Here is a 16,505-nt window from a genome sequence, read left to right as displayed (position 1 = left end):
TGGCTTACGCCTGTAATCCCAGCACTCTGGGAGGCCGAGGCGGGAGGATCACTCGAGGTCAGGAGTTCAAGACCAGCCTGAGCAAGAGTGAGACCCCGTCTCTACTAAAAATAGAAAGAAATTAACCAGACAACTAAAAATATACATAGGAAAAATGAGCCGGGCATGGTGGCGCATGCCTGTAGTCCCAGCTACTCGGGAGGCTGAGGCAGGAGGATCGCTTGAGCCCAGGAGTTTGAGGTTGCTGTGAGCTAGGCTGACACCACTGCACTCTATCCAGGGTGACAGAGTGAGACTGTCTCAAAAAAAACAAACAAACAGACAAACAAAGAAAGATTATTTAATTTGAAATCAGCTCTAAAGATACCAAGAGTATGCTGTTTATCAATTACAATTTAATGTAGAATGAAAACTCTGCAAATGGAATTTTAACTTAATTTTTGAAAATGAATTTTGCTTATTTCTATGTTCTGTATTATTTGTTATGGACTATTCCCTCATGAATTCATTTAACAAACATTTTCTGGATCGCCTGATATAGATAATGCATTCAGCTAGGCACTGGAGTGTAAGCAAGGATGTAGAAGAGGGCGTTCCTGGCTACAGGTGCTTTCAATGAGAGAGGGTATGACAGACTTCGAGTTTGAAACTGATAGAAAAGTTACAAGATGTTCTCCTATACACATGAGCACAAACACATAGCTTCTCCCTTTGCACCTAAAGTATACACGAACTATTTGAGTAATGAACAGAGGAGGAAATCGTACTGATGTACTTTCCAGACGTTTCCTAAATCCTGGTCTTATTTCTTACTTTAATAGTCACTTAGGTATTTTAGTACTGGATAGACAGGGATCAGTTTCTTTTGGGGGTAGTGTAGAGGGCTGAACACCACGTAAGAGACACGGCGGTAGTGAGAGCTTTGGGCAGGGTGACCTCGTCCCGGGGAATGACAGCCAGAAGCAGCTCTGGTACTCCCGGGGGAGCCAGCAGGGCGTGCTACTCTGACCTGTTTTCTGCTTTCGGGCCGGACGATGTCAGCCCTGCTCTGCCTGGTACCTGGGTGTGGCAGCAGGGAGGACGGAGGTGGCAGGAAAAGGGTAGGCAGACATTCCGCTTCTAGGTTGGGACAGGGCCAGCCTGTCCACGGGGCAGTTACGGGGACACATTTTAGCTACTTTGATAATGTTTAAGAAAAACAAACACTGAGACAATTGGCTTAGGGCTGCAGTCCCCAACCCCCTCTGGCCACTGACTGGTGCCGGCCCATGGCCTTTTGGGGACAGGGACACAGAGTTCTGCCACCCCACCCCTTCCCATCCGTGGAAAAATTGTCTTCCATGAACCTAGTCCCTGTTGCCAGAAAGGCTGGGGACTGCTGGCTTAGGGTCTGTTAGAAGAACAAAAATGAAACTGAAACAGCCACTTAAGCGGGATGTGTGAAATACTTGAGAAAGTTTGTTGCCATTTCTGTTTCCGAAAGGAAGCAGGCCCTCTTTATTCATTGACTCCATCCTAAGAAGAATGTTTATATTGATCATTTTCCAGTCCAATAATAGGGGGAAAGTCTTATACTCACTGTAAGGGGAGACCCTTACAGATAGACTTACATTTTTATATCGTATCATGTTGCTGTGGAATGAATTGTGCTCCCTGAAATTCAAATGTTGAAGCCTTAACCCAGATGTGACGGTATTTGGAAATGGAGGCTCTGGGAGGTATTCGGGTTAGAAGTCATGAGGGTGAGATCCTCATGGTAGGAGCAGTGTTTTTGTAAGACACCAGAGAGCTTGCGCACTTGCTTTCTCTCTCTCTCTCTCTCTCTCTCTCTGTCTCTCTCTCTCTCTCTCTCCCCCCCCCCATGGGAGGACACAGCAAGAAGATGGTCACCTACAGGCCAGGAAGAGGGCCCTCCCCAGAAAGTGAACTGGTCAGCACCGTGATCTTAGACTTCCCAGCCTCCAGAACTGTGAGAACATAATATTTCTGTTGTTTAAACCACCCAGTCTATGGTATTTTGTTATGGCATCCCAAGCTAATACACACGTAAAGGGTATTAAAAATAACTGAGCAAGCTTTCTTAAATTCTCTATGAAACTTCTGCTAAATGGTAACTACAGATACAATGTAGGTACTCAACTGGGTGTGAAACCCCCTTTTCATCTTTTGCCCTGTTATCCATACCTGAGTAAGGAAATTAAAAAGGGAATTATTCTCACTTAATCACATATCAGCCACATATCAGTGTGATTTACTTTTAATGCCACTAAAAATAGTAAATAATACCTGACATCCTTTCTGAAATATCTCAGGTGTCATCCAGTCTTCAAGCATTCTCAAAATAGAAGCTCCCTATGATGGAAAAAAATAGTAAATTAAACTAATAGAGGATATGGCAGGAACAAATATCAGTTATCACTATTGTGACCGTATTTCACGATCATATTTGTGAGATTATTTCTTCAAGATGATTCTGCTAAATTACATGGCTCTATTATTTTAGGATAAAAATACCAGTTGGCACACTCCTTCCATCTATGCTTCTGAAGTGAGTAAAATGCACTGGGCATGCTGGCCTATGCTTGTAATCTCAGTGATTTGGGAGGCTGAAGTGGGAGGATTGCTTGAGGGCTGTAGTTTGAGGCCAGCCTGTCCCTAAAAAAGTAAGAAAGATTAGCCGGGAATGGTGGCGCATGCCTGTAGTTCCAGCTACTGGGGAGGCTGAGGCAGGAGGATCGCTTGAGCCCAGGAGTTTGAAGTTCCAATGATCTATCTTCACACCACTGCACTCTAGCGTGGGTGACAGAGCAAGTCCTTGTCTCTAAAAGAATAAATAAAATAACTAAAAGGTAAAGAGAAATTGTGAAAATGGCCATCATTTCCGGGACTTGAGGCTCAAATAATGATGTTGCACTTCCCCAAGTAAACCAGCAGATGGGGCTTTCCTAATAAGAGAGAAACAAGTCTTTCAAAAATCATGTTCTTTAATGAATTAGGGAAGTAGTTTCAGGGTAAAATTCTAGCAATTTATTAAATATATTTTCATAATTAAGCTAAGAATAATATTTAGCAGAGGGAAGTATACAGTAGAGAAATTATGTGGCCAAATAGCTTAATAGAATATAGATAGATAATTTTGGCGTAAAATCCTCCTCTTCCAAAGTGGTCCATCTCATTTGGTTTTCTTTCATCTGAAGCCTGGTGAACACCTCTGCTCTCTGCTTTCTTTCCAGGTGTTATAAGATTGGTGCCAAAGTGCACTATTTATAAAATTTTAAATTTTCAAGTAGCTGCTGAGAAAAACTTTGCCTCCCCACTTAAGTTAGTAATTTTTACTGTAATTTATTAAGCATTCTAAATTAATTTTGTACCTAATTAGAAGGCTAAAGACTTAGAAACATTTATTTAGTCCTGATATAATATCTTAAACCCATGGAATATCTAGGACAAAGGGAAAAACTGATTCAATAAATATAAACTTCTTCCATGTGAGTTATTAGAATGGGCTCTGAGTGGATTAGAAATTTTCATTTTAAAGGAAAGATAAAGGAATCACTGAGAATGAGAAAGAAAGAAAAGGCACCATGGGAATAATATGAGAGGGAAAGCCAAAAAATATGATGTTATAAATTTCAAATACTAACATATTGAAGTGTTTTCCACTCAAGCCAATGTTACCTAGTATTCATTTTCATAATTAGAATATTTTTTACTTCAATAAAACTAATGTAGTGGGTAAACCATGAGAAGCTGAGGTAGAAAATGACTAAAATGAAATTTTAAATTATGTTACGTATAGAAACGGCACATGTTTGAAGGAGAAACTACAGGAGATGTTGTGGGAGAGACTATGTCACATAAAACTTTGGGTTATAGATTTTCAGCAACTTTTCATACAATTTTAGTGGATAAAAAGGCCTCATCTATAGCATGCTAACAAAGTTATCATTACATCTTTTCTGAAAATAGATAAAAGTATTTTCTTCTAACGGAGTTGGATTTAAATGTTTATTGCGAGCACTAAAATGTTCTACTAGAAAAGGTGCCTACCTCTCTGGCATTTCTTGTTGACCACGTAGAAGAAGAAGGATGATTTATTGTCATTTCAAAAAAAATCGAATGAAACAATTTAAAATTTCATGCTTAAAGTCTAAATGTTATGAAAATAGTCATAAACAAAAGTGAAAAGAGAAAATTTTTAAAATCTTTTCCAAAATCTGTGGCAATGGATAGCATTGAGCCGTTCCACTGAAAAGTATGAACCATGGAGTACTCAGCACTCAGAGTAAGTTCTACAATATTTTTCAAGGCTCATTGGCACAGTCTAACCATTCTTACCATTTTTAGGCACCTACAAAAAGAAAAGTCACTAAACAGGAATATATTCAAACCAATGTCATATGTCGCCCACCTTGCTATAGGATATTCCATCAAAAACAGATGTTATTTCCGCAGGGGTTGTCACCGTGACAATGATTGGATGTGAAGACGTTAAAGAATCATCTTCTTGCACAGATAATACATCTTCGTGTAATATCTGGTCACGCTGAAATGACAGAATGACAGAAGTATAGTAATTCCTTTATACTGGTTTACATTTTAAAATACCTTACATAAGAAAAATTGGAGGAAAATAAATAGAAATGACTCAAATTACTTTAACATTAGGTCTTCAAATTAATCGTATTTTACACTCACTGATCTATATTGATTATCTGCTCCTCCTATTTATAACTGCTTTGATGTTTTCCCCTGTCATACAGGGGAAAGACACATATCCGTGAGTTCTGTTTCTGCTACTGCTGTGTGACTTTTGGTTATTTGCCAGACTTTTCAAGCCCCGTTTCCATATCTGAGAATTAGGTGATGTTATTGCGTGTCTGTTGGCCAAATATCGATGTTCAGTTTTTATTTTGCATCAACTTATTATTTGAATGTGTCAGATTCATAATTAATCGAAGACAATATTAGCTTATTCTTTAGTTCTAGTAATCAGTTCTCATTTTACTCCTACATTTTCTCAGCATATAGAGTGTTAGACGGGCCTAGCAGTATGGTCAGACTTCGATAATAGATATGTAAATTTAAGCCCGTCCCTCACCTGTTAGATAGAGGTAATGATGACATCTAGTTTTTGAAATAGTGCACAGGGGTCCAATGACATAATTCATACTAAGCACTTGGCATAGTACCTCCCAAGGCGTGAAAACCTAACACATTAGCTGCTACTATTATTTTGATTCTTAAGCATAAGATACTGAAATCTAACTTCTGTTAAATCACCACTAATTTAAAAAAATTAAAAACTATATTGGTCCTACTTAATTAAAAATATTTTCAAAAGAGGAGCATGCTATCTTAGCTTACATTTTCTAATTGTGTGGTTTTCATATGTGATAGGCAATGTACTATGGTCAGGTGATGACTGCCAATCAAGATAATTTTGACTTGGACTTTTATTTTCGTACACCTAAGAAGTTTAGGTAAGTAGAAAGAGTCCTTTTCTCGGTATCAGGAGATTTGACTGTAATCTTAATTTTGCTACCAACTGTCTGTGTGATGTTGAAAAGTTTTATTCCCTTCCTGGCTCTCAGATTTTTCACCTGTGAAATGAGGGTCCACTATTGTGGTACTTACTTATCAAGCTCTCTTATAAAATTATCTTTTTTTATCAGACCCCTCCATCCACAAGAACTTAAATTGGGAGTTCCTTAAGGGCAAGAAGTGTGTTTTATGAATTTTCCATTTTTGGATCCTCTCTAATGTTTACTGAATGCAGAATGAATGAATAGATGAAGAAATGAATGAATTATTGTGTTGGACCATGTGATTAAATTTCATGTAAGAAGTGCATACCAAATTCTTCTGATATTTAACTAGTGCTTTGGAGACACTGAAATTGGCATATTAGACAATATTAAAATATTATAATTTCTTATAACAGCTTGATCTAGGAAGGGCTTTAGGAGGTTACTTTAAGAGAGAAAATAAAGGACAAAATAATTTTCCATTTATGTAGTTTATTTTCAATAAATTGTAAAATCAGCAATGAGTGTTTCTGAACTGGGGATATTTCTGTCCACGAGGGGACATTTGGAAATACATGGAGACATTCTGGGTGGTCACAACTGGGCCAGCGGCGACTGACATTTAGGAGACAGAGGCCTGGGACGCAGGGCAGCCTCCCACGGCAAAAAATGATCTGGTCCAAATGTCAGTAGTTCCGTGGTTGGAAAACCCTGGGTTAGGCAAAATTTTTAAAGAAGTAACTGTTGCAAATGAGCTTTTTCCCTTTTTAAAGTAGGTTAGGGAGACTGCAAGAGCGTCAAGCAGTTAACGTTTTGTATTCTGTCCAGCAGAGGGTGATGTTTTACATAGTACACAACCTCTTGCAATTCTCCACTCTCACACGTCTATGTATTTATCCATCCACGTATACAATCAGATAGGAGCACTTACATGACCTAAGTACAAATAGCAAATACACCTAGCTTTTCTGAAAAAAAAATTTGTAAGGTTCATCAAAGTTTCTATTCTAGACCCCTCAGGGGCACACTGTGTGTTAATAATTAATAGTCATTATATGTACATTTGGGAGCTTTTAAGCTGACAAGATAGAAAATAATGTTCTGATTTCACAGATGAGAAAACTGACTCAGAGAGATTATGTAACTTGCTCAAGGTTACATTCCCTGTCGTGCATCTAAGCAGTGATGTCTCCAGGATTTGAACTTCAGTCCAACTACTAAGATTATGCTCTTATATCTGCCCCAACACGATTCCAGCAATCTTTCTAAGGAAGGAAAGTAGTTTACAAAATGAGACTTTGACATTTTTGAAAAGGGTTAGCGCTGTGGATGCATTCCTGAACACGGAGTTAACATTTCGACACTACTTAGTGTTTTTCCTGCTGTGACGTGTGTTTTTGAGGGACTCTGCCAAGGATATCCCCAGATTGTGGTGGTCAGTTGCCCTCTAGGGACTGGGCAAAGGTCTCAGCAAGGTGCAGGTCGGTGGAAGTCAGCTGGTTCCACGCCATTCTCACAGCGGAATTCCCAGTTTCCCAGTGTGCTTGGGCCCTGCTGTGGCCCACAGGCTTTGCATGAGGAAAGTCGAGATCGGAGCTTGTGTGTTTAGGGCTCACCATTTGCCAGTCTGTTTCTGCATGGTCTACTCCAAGGAACTCGAAGAAAGAAGCAAATCCTTCGTTCAGCCACAAGTCATCCCACCAGTCCATGGTCACAATGTTTCCAAACCACTGAAATTATAAGCAATAAAAGAATAATTAAATTCTTATGCTTATGGCAGAGAGGCCTGGAAATGTTCAGAACATTTATTTGTCTACGTAAATTTTGTTACTGTGACACAGAAGTGTCAGGCATCACATTTATTTCCTGCTTTATCTTGATTTTTTTTTTTTTTTGAGACAGAGTCTCACTCTGTTGCCCAGGCTAGAGTGCCGTGGCATCAGCCTAGCTCACAGCAACCTCAAACTCCTGGGCTCAAGCGATCCTCCTGCCTCAGCCTCCCGAGTAGCTGGGACTACAGGTGTGCGCCACCATGCCCGGCTAATTTAATTTTATATATATATATATACATACATATATGTGCGTGTGTGTGTATATATATTTAGTTGTCCAACTATTTCTTTCTATTTTTTTAGTAGAGATGGGGCCTCGCTCTTGTTCAGGCTGGTCTCGAACTCCTGAGCTGAAACGATCCTCCCGCCTCAGCCTCCCAGAGAGCTAGGATTACAGGTGTGAGCCACCAAGCCCGGCCCTTTATCTTGATTTTTAACTTATATTAAATTCTCCCTAGTTTATTGCCTTTATTTAGGTATTACTGGGAATATATCAATTTATAGGAAGGCCTCCTATGTATTTCTTAAAGGCAAAACAATGCGTTGTAAAGTTTCTTTATGGTTAAATGTCTATTAGCACTAAGAAAGATTGTCATGCAAGTGTTTTTTTTTTTTTTTTTTTTTTGAGTTGACTGTTTTTTATTTGCTAAGTCATAAATAATGTGAATTACTCCTGTGGTCTTAAGCCACTTTAAAAAACAAGCTGATCCTGTACCTGATGCACAAGTTCATGGGCAACCACAGTAGCCACCGTCTGTTGGTTGGAGGAGGCTGATTGGTCAGGGTCGTAGAGCAGGTTTGTTTCTCTGTAAGTGATGAGTCCCCAGTTCTCCATAGCACCCGTGCCAAAATCCGGAATAGCGATTTTATCTATGGAAAAAAGAGAGAGTCCAGGGAGAAATACATTCTTTCCGTTTGTTCACAGCATTTCATACCAAATTAAGTTCTTTGGATGAATGTTTTTTAAAAGGCTAAAAATAATTTTTTTCAGAGGGAAAAACAGTGATCATTTGTGCAAACATTTCAGTCCTAACGCCCTCAAGGTTTTCAGGGAGCTTTTCCTGCTGGCTCCAGATAGCCACGTGTCTCTTTTTGTTTGTTTTTTTAGGAAGGACACTAAAGGCAACGCTCTTTGCAGGGCCTCTACAATTTTATGTCTTTTGTTCCTCACTGTATTCATTTTTATTAGCTTTTTTCCCCCCATGATTTTCATGTAGGTCATAGATAGCATCTGTTTGGGGAGATAAGTTGTAAGGAAAAAGAGAATGAAGTTTTCAAATGAGGACTTAGAAATGCAGAGCTTCTGAGAGCACAGAAACATACTTCCATCCAAGCATACAGAGTACTAGAGAATATAAAACTTTATATTTTTTCTCTGATTCTACACAATTTGAGGTCAATGTGATTCCCTAGCACTCTGATTGCTTACCGTCCTCTTGGATGTATTAAATAAGCTGGAGAAACATGGAATTGGCTGTATTCTCTCGGAAGTCCCTTCCAGTTCTAAAATACTGGGTTCTATGAGGAGTCTCTTCCTATTCTTTGTTCTTGCTGGGGCCTGGAGTCTGAGCTACAACACCTGACAGGAGGAGCCAGTGTCGCTCATTTCTATGTGGAAGCCCAAACAGAAAACACTCAGTTGACGAGTGGGCGAAATACAGCATCTCTGGTAATGAGCCATAACCAGAATGTAATTTCTTCATTATCACATATAACTTAAGTGAGGCACAGTAGTGAAAAATAAATTGAATTTTTGTTGAACATTATAAGAAAAGGCCCTTTATTTCTGGTTAAAAGATTCTTAAGCTTTATATAAAAGAATGAAAAGAGATTTATCTTAAGTAGAGGTCAAGGTGATAATAGTAGTCTCCTTTTCATGTTATCTTCATTTTTAGGTTTCGTTATTTTATCACAAGAGTATCACTTAAAGGGTGGAGAAGTATCTCCCCAGGTGTCAGTATTTTGCATAATGTCGTGGAGTGTAGTTTGCACCTAATCCTGGAGCAAAAGAAATTTTTTGTAATCTCATTTCTCTGGAAAGTATTGTCATTACATTAATAATTAACTGCAGTACATTTAATTTTTTTAGAGTATAATAAATGCGGAAGTCATTTCTAAGGAGTCTAAGATAGAGTTAATTCTGAAAGGGTTGAAAATGCACGTAAAAGAGTATGAAAACAGAGTTGGGAAGGAGGAAGAAAGAGAGAAGAAAGAAATGGATTTATGAGCTTTCCACTTCCCAGGTTATCGTGGGTGGTACAAGTGAGATAAAGAGAAACAACCTTTACATTCATGTGCTTCATATTTTCTTAAATATTATTCAGAGTTTGATGAAAGTTTGTTTCTCTCTGTCTCCTTCTCTAGTAGTTGTTAGGCAATCAAAAATGGAACTGTTTCCATTGCAGAGAAAATGTAGCATCTACGGACTTGCTCAGAGCCACAGCCCTTGCATGCAGAGAATCGAGCGTGGCAGTTGCTTTGGTCACTTGTTAAAGTGAAGGGCAGAAACAGAAATAGGGGAGTGGGCTCTCTTTGTTGGTTGATTTGTTTTCTTACTGCCTTCGCTTCATCCTTACAAACATCTACACGGGTGTTTTCTTTAAAGTCTTTGCTAATAGCACCTGAGCTTATTAATAAAGCATTTTTGTTATTGATAGAAGTGTCACATCCAACCCTGTTTTGAGTATAGGGCCCACTTTTGTTTTAAGAAGAAAGCATGCTTCCCCTTATATTAGAAAAAAGTATTTCTGGAAGGAACACCCAGTGTTTGGCTTTAACTGCTGGAGAACCTACAATTTGTCTTGTCCGACAGTGGAAAGATTTTGGAACCACGTGGGACTCTCAGAGCACCATTTATCTCTGTTATTTTCCAACTCACTGATGACAGGGAGGAAATGTAAGCTATCGGTTTGGGTACCGATTTGAAAATCAGCTGATGCAGGTTGCTGTTCCTGGCTGCATCATTATCAAGATCTGCAGTTGGATGCACAGTGCTTCCATCTTCATGTGGAAATCAAAGACTGTATGTTTATCAGATGGGAACAGGGTATAGACATTATTCCTGAGGGAATCCAGAGTGGATCTCTCAGCACCAAGTAAGCAATAGGCACATACTGTAGGCAGATAATAAAAGAACGTAGGGAGGGCCATTAACTAATGATGACATAATTGGAGGAAGTGAGTTAATTCAGGTAGAAACAAAGGCAATATTATAAATAAGAAAATAAAAAAAAATGATTCTCACCTAATTTAGGAAGAGAATAGTTCATTGCAAAGTATTCTTCAAAATAATCAAACACAATTTTAGTTATGTTTGCAGCATATTCAGCTGTGTGCTTTTGCTCTGGCTGGACATAAATAGTGAGCTATTAAACAAAACAGAAAAAGTTTAGCGAAAATTATTCTTCATTCAATAAAACACAAAAACTCTGATACATGATATAGTTGCAAGAAAGGAGGATTTGGAGCCAGATAAGTCTAATGTGAGTCCCAGTTCTGCCCCATCTGAGCTATGTGGTCTCAGATAAATCACATCACTGAGACTTGTGTAAAACGACAATAAAATTCTGCAACTCACTGAGTGATTTTAATGACTAAAAATAATGTAAGACACATGGTTGGCACAGAGTCCCAGACATTTAAAATGTTGTTACTTTTTTTCTATTTAGAACATATATTGTCTTCTTAAAACCTATGAATCTACGTATGTATCTATCTATCCATTCATCCGTCTGTCTTCTTTCCCTCTGTCTGTAGTTTGTCCTTGAGGAAATGAATTCATGTGATTTTTCTCACCTAAGAGCCCTGAATACATGTTGCCCACTTGTGCTACTTTATCCAGTTATTCCAAATTACTCTTCTGACATTTCAACTATTCTTCTCCCAGAGCCTAAAATATAATGATCCAAAATTTTCCTGAGAGGGAGCCATCTTGGTAAGCTACATCAATCTTGTAAGTCACCAGGTTATTATATTGTGCCCCGTGACATAATTTATAAATCAAATCAAGTATAAACTCCCCCCCCCCCAGTTCTAAGCATGTATGACTTTGTAAAAAACGATCAAAGATCCACTTAAACGCAATTAGATGTGATCCTTGGACACTAGAGTTTATGCCTGAGAATATCGTAGCTGTTTAGGCATTTCTTAGTATCTAAAAGAGGAAAATGTACTTCAGGCAACTAGTGTTTGCTAAAAGTTTGTGAGAAATTCAAATAAAATATACCTGCTAAACTTAAAGCCTGATTTAAAACCCTCAAGTAAAGCAAAAGATGCAGCCATTTAGTAAGTTCAAGACCATTTACCTAACCAGACCAGGCAACTCAAGATAAAAAAAGAGAAAAAGAAAAAAGAAATGACATCTACTCTCTTCATTTTTCTCAGTGCATTGCTAGTTTTGGAATTCATTTAAGCACGCATCTTGAACCATTTTCTCTTAAAAGTAGAGAACACTGAAAAGAGTCAATAATTTAAAGAACCAATTCTGAAAGAGCATCCCTTGAACTTCCAGCACCGCCTCAGAACTTCTGTTCGTGGCAAAGTTCAGTAAATTACTCCTGAATTGTCATCACTTTTTAATAACTACCATGTTTCTAGTTTATGTGCTTGCTTTACTGACATGATTTTTGAAAAAGTGCATGGCTAGCCGTATTGAAATGACACGTAGTGGGGAGGGGTACATACATGCATATTTTCTTTTTTCTTCTAAAAGAGTTGTATGTGCCTTTATTATTCAAGGACCCTATTAAAGGTTAAATATAAAGCTTATACATAAACTTTATAATTATACATATAAACTTTATAACTTTATGTATAAGTACTGTAACTTCATATATAAGCTCTATAACTTTATATGTAAGTTTTTATATAAATATGAAGTTTGTAAGGCTTCAAGAACCTAACGTACTTTTTAAAGACAGTAAGTTTCCTAAGCAAATGAAATCACCTGGGTATATCCCCGTTGGGTACTACACTGAATCTATTAAGCCAGAGTCAGTGGTAAAATCTGGGCTTTCTGAAGCCCATATTCAGCTGAGGTGTGACACACCTGCTTCATCATTGTTGTCACTCTTCCCTTGTCATATTGGAATGTACCGTGAAGTAGTTTCTTACAGCTCATAATAGCATGCCTTTCGTTCAAGTGTCTCCAGCAGGTTGAGAGATGAGACTTAAGTCCCTGAGAATTGATTCCTGGTTGATGGCTGTCACTCCTTTTACGTGTCCCTTTCCCTAGACTTTCTATTACTTGACAATCACAACTAGATCCATTAGATCAACCTTCCTTGAACAACTCAATGAGTCCATGAACCCTCTTTAGGTTCGGTGATTATTTATGTCTCTACAAACAAAACCAAGTGCAAAGCTCAGCAATGTAATTATTATGATTACTTATGAGTCTCATTGAGAACTTAAAATTTCAGGTAATGAGATAAGCACTTCCCACGCAATGTCTCTTTCACCCTACACTTCGGTTCCATGAATCTGCTACTCTTGATAGTAACAGAATAGAATAATTTTGTATCACTGATGGTTCCATTGTCCTAGTCCTTTCACTGGTCCAGTCCCCACAATCCTTAGCCACAATTATAAATGCCAAAGAGCTCTGCAAATCAAAAGCTTTTTGTATTGTTTAAGCAAACTAACTTGGCAGTATCATATGACCTGAACCGAGAGGAGGTTTTTTTTTTTTTTTTTTGAGACAGAGTGTCACTGTGTTGCCCTGGCTAGAGTGAGTGCCGTGGCATCAACCTAGCTCACAGCAACCTCAAACTCCTGGGCTTAAGCAATCCTCCTGCCTCAGCCTCCCGAGTAGCTGGGACTACAGGCATGTGCCACAATGCCCAGCTAATTTTTTCTATATATATTTTAGTTGGCCAGCTAATTTCTTTCTATTTTTAGTAGAGACGGGGTCTTGCTCTTGCTCAGGCTGGTCTCAAACTTCTGACCTCGAGCGATCCACCCGCCTCAGCCTCCCAGAGTGCTAGGATTACAGGCGTGAGCCACCACGCCTGGCCTATTTAAGCCAAAATTTAAGTGAAAATTCCATGCAAGCTGAAAACCAAAAGCAAGCAGGAATAGCCATGCTTATATCAGATAAAACAGGTTTTAAATCAAAAACAGTAAAAAACTAAAAACAAAGAAGGTTATTATCTAATGATAAACGGACCAATTCAACAAAGGGATGGAACAATTCTAAATATATATACACCCAACACTGGAGCATCAAGAGTCATAAAACAAATAATACTAGACCTAAAAGAAGGAGACAAGAATGCAATAATAGTGGGGGACTTCAACACTCCACTCACAGCACTGGACAGATTGAGACAGAAAACCAATAAAGAAACATTGGACTTAATTGAACTTTAGACCAAATGGACCTAACAGACATTTGCAGAACATTCTTCCCCACAGCCACAAAATATACAGGCAGAGAATGTTCCAAACCTAGAGGAAGATATGAAAATTCAGGTACAAGAAGGTAATAGAACACCAAGCAGATTTAACCAACTAAGTACTACCTCAAGGCATTTAATAATCAAGCTCCCAAAGGCCACAGATAAAGAAAAAGTCCTAAGGGAAGCAAGAGAAAAGAAAAAAATAACCTATAAAGGAGCTCAAATACAAATAAATCTCCGAGTATTAAAACAATGATAATTTTTCTAAAAAAGACTATTTTCCATGAAGGGAAATACATCAGTCAAAATCCACGGGATAAAATCTAAAACTGTTATAAAAAATAAAGTCTATCTAAAAAAAAACAGTGCATGGCATATACACTGTCTGCCTTCCACCAATCTTTCCAGTCCAGACAAACAGTGAACCAAGACGGAAGTCAGTAAGAAGACAGAGTCAAGTAGCAAGAATTCATTGGCAGGTAGAATTCTAGGTGCATTTATTCAGGGATCTTCCTGGAAGGGTTTTTGGAAGAAAGCACAGTACACCGCTTCTACTCATTTATTAGAATTAATGTGGTTCTAGTATAAACCCAGTTAAATGGATACCAGCTTCCACCAGCCTTCTCTTAGTGAACAGTTCTTCTCAACCTCTTCCTCTGATCAGGAAAGCCAAGGAGAATCTGACTAGACTTGAAATAATCCCCAACAGGCAAACTGTTCCTTCTTGCAATATTCTTCTTTACAAAAGACTGAGGCCAATTGCCCCAGAGAAATTCAAGGCTTAATTAGAACTTTCTGTTTCCCCGGGAACAGGATCATGCTTGCTATGTAACTTGGCTTGAGTTTGATTCCTTATGGACTGGTGCAAAGGTAGAATATTCTGGCAAAGTTCCTGTAGGTCAAATATACCTAGAAAGCATCACAGACCTAATAACGTAGAACAGTATTACATATAATAAATGTGGGTGATTTTTCTTTTTCCTACTTCCTGTTTCTCTTCCAGATTTTCTGTAATGTATTCATATTTAACTTACAATTTAAAATTAAAAATATACTATCTGAGTCATGGCACCAAAAAAAGTATATATTTATAATCCACACTGTTCTAGATTTAAAAACAAATTGCAATATATCCCAATGTGAAACTTTGAGCTGAATTATCAGGTTAATGACATACTTATTGTAAATATTATTTTCTGTGATATGACTCCTACAAGAACAATAGGATCACATTTTTCATTTGATAACTCAAGAGTTAGTTCACCTAACTAAAAAGCCATGTAATTTCTCTTTACTTTGTATAGTTCAAGGTTTGTTTATTTGTTTTTCTGACATAAAATGCAGTAATTTCCTTTACTTTAAAATTCTTAACCAATCAGCTAAGCTTCAAGAAGACCTCAGGAGTAGCTTTCTTGCCAATAGAGTTGTAAAAAATCCTTCCATCAGTGTCTGGCCTCAATGGTTGCTAAACTATTCTAAATAACTCTTCAAGTTACTTTTTTTTTTTTTCAGGATTGAATGAAAATGCAATGCAATTCATCTTCCAAAAAGAATATATACAAAGTTAAAAGTCTTCTGAGATACCTTCAAAACTAATCTAATTTTTCTCATGAGCCATGACGACATTTTAGACATAATGAATGGTTATCAACCACTAATGTCTGCTATGCTCTCTGCAAGGAAACAATTAAAGAACATAGGCCTTGACTCTGTGTTTATTAATATAAAGGAAGTCTTGTGAGAAGGGAAAACATACCCACGAGAGTTTAATCAAGGCCTTACAGATTCTTGGGTTGCATAGTATAATCTGATTACGAACAGCAGGCAATTAATGGGAGAGAATAATACTGTAAGAAGCAGAGTAGATAAGAATAGTCTTTTGATTCCTGGAATTTCTACTGAAAATGGTGTACATAACAACTACCTAGCTTCAATTTTAATATTTTAAATTAAAAAGTAATGTAAGGACTTGTGTCAAGATGGTACATTTACACTTTGGTGTGCCCCCATGGCTCCTAAGACTCTCAAATTATAGATAAAATACAAAAATTGGAAGAAATTGGTCAGAAACAGGTTTCTGGGGGTCAGACCCAGGTCGTACTGTGAAGATCACGGTTTTAAACTCTTACCACTGTTTCTGGTTGTTTTCTCCTCACTTTTCATTTTTTGACTTTATTATGATCATACCTTCTTTAATCTCTGAGTGTACTTAGAGTTTCTGTGTGTGTACACATTTAATTATTTATGACTTTTTAAAAATTCTCTTCTCCTTCTTCAATTATTGCTATTTACTCTCACTGTGGTTTTATTTGTCTTAGATATTTTTCTTTCATGTTTTTTTTTTTCCCCTCATATCCCTGGTTGTCTTAGGTTGTCTGCTCAGCAGTAAGAATGTAGGACTATGGGGCTGGAGTGGGTTTTCCTCTGATGTTATATTTCAGGAGATTTCACTAGGCTGATTTTTCTGTAATTCTCTCTGAAGTGGAAAATCATGTCGGATCACGTTGTACTTGGATGGGTGTCAACTATCAGATTTCAATGGAGAGTAAGTGTGTAGAGAGCCAGAGGGGGGAACCTTCCAGATGCCCAAGGGGAAGAGTTTACTGCAGAGTATCACCAATCACACTAGATGCCTTAAATTTCTCCTCTAAGGTTCTGTTCAAGTTTTGAAGGAAACAGCCCCCCAGTTTTTTTTTTTTCTGGATGGAAACCCCTGCTTGCCTGTCTCCCGCAGAAGGGGTGGAGGA

The 16,505-nt window shown here is 38.0% G+C and overlaps 1 protein-coding gene across 1 annotated transcript in view; it reads right to left on the bottom strand.

Moving 5' to 3' along the window:
• Positions 1-16,505, bottom strand: part of LOC123627758 (glutamyl aminopeptidase) — a 66,771-nt gene that overhangs the window by 32,990 nt on the left and 17,276 nt on the right. The window contains exons 4-8 of the mRNA XM_045537484.1: positions 10,605-10,725; positions 8,076-8,230; positions 7,145-7,258; positions 4,412-4,546; positions 2,287-2,352 (exon numbers count right to left, since the gene is read on the bottom strand). Of these exons, the coding sequence (XP_045393440.1) occupies positions 2,287-2,352; positions 4,412-4,546; positions 7,145-7,258; positions 8,076-8,230; positions 10,605-10,725 (591 nt within the window). The remainder of the gene's footprint in view (positions 1-2,286; positions 2,353-4,411; positions 4,547-7,144; positions 7,259-8,075; positions 8,231-10,604; positions 10,726-16,505) is intronic.

Source organism: Lemur catta, chromosome 26, assembly GCF_020740605.2.
Source record: "Lemur catta isolate mLemCat1 chromosome 26, mLemCat1.pri, whole genome shotgun sequence".
Taxonomy (NCBI): Eukaryota; Metazoa; Chordata; class Mammalia; order Primates; family Lemuridae; genus Lemur; species Lemur catta.
This window is presented reverse-complemented; position numbering and strand designations above follow the sequence as displayed.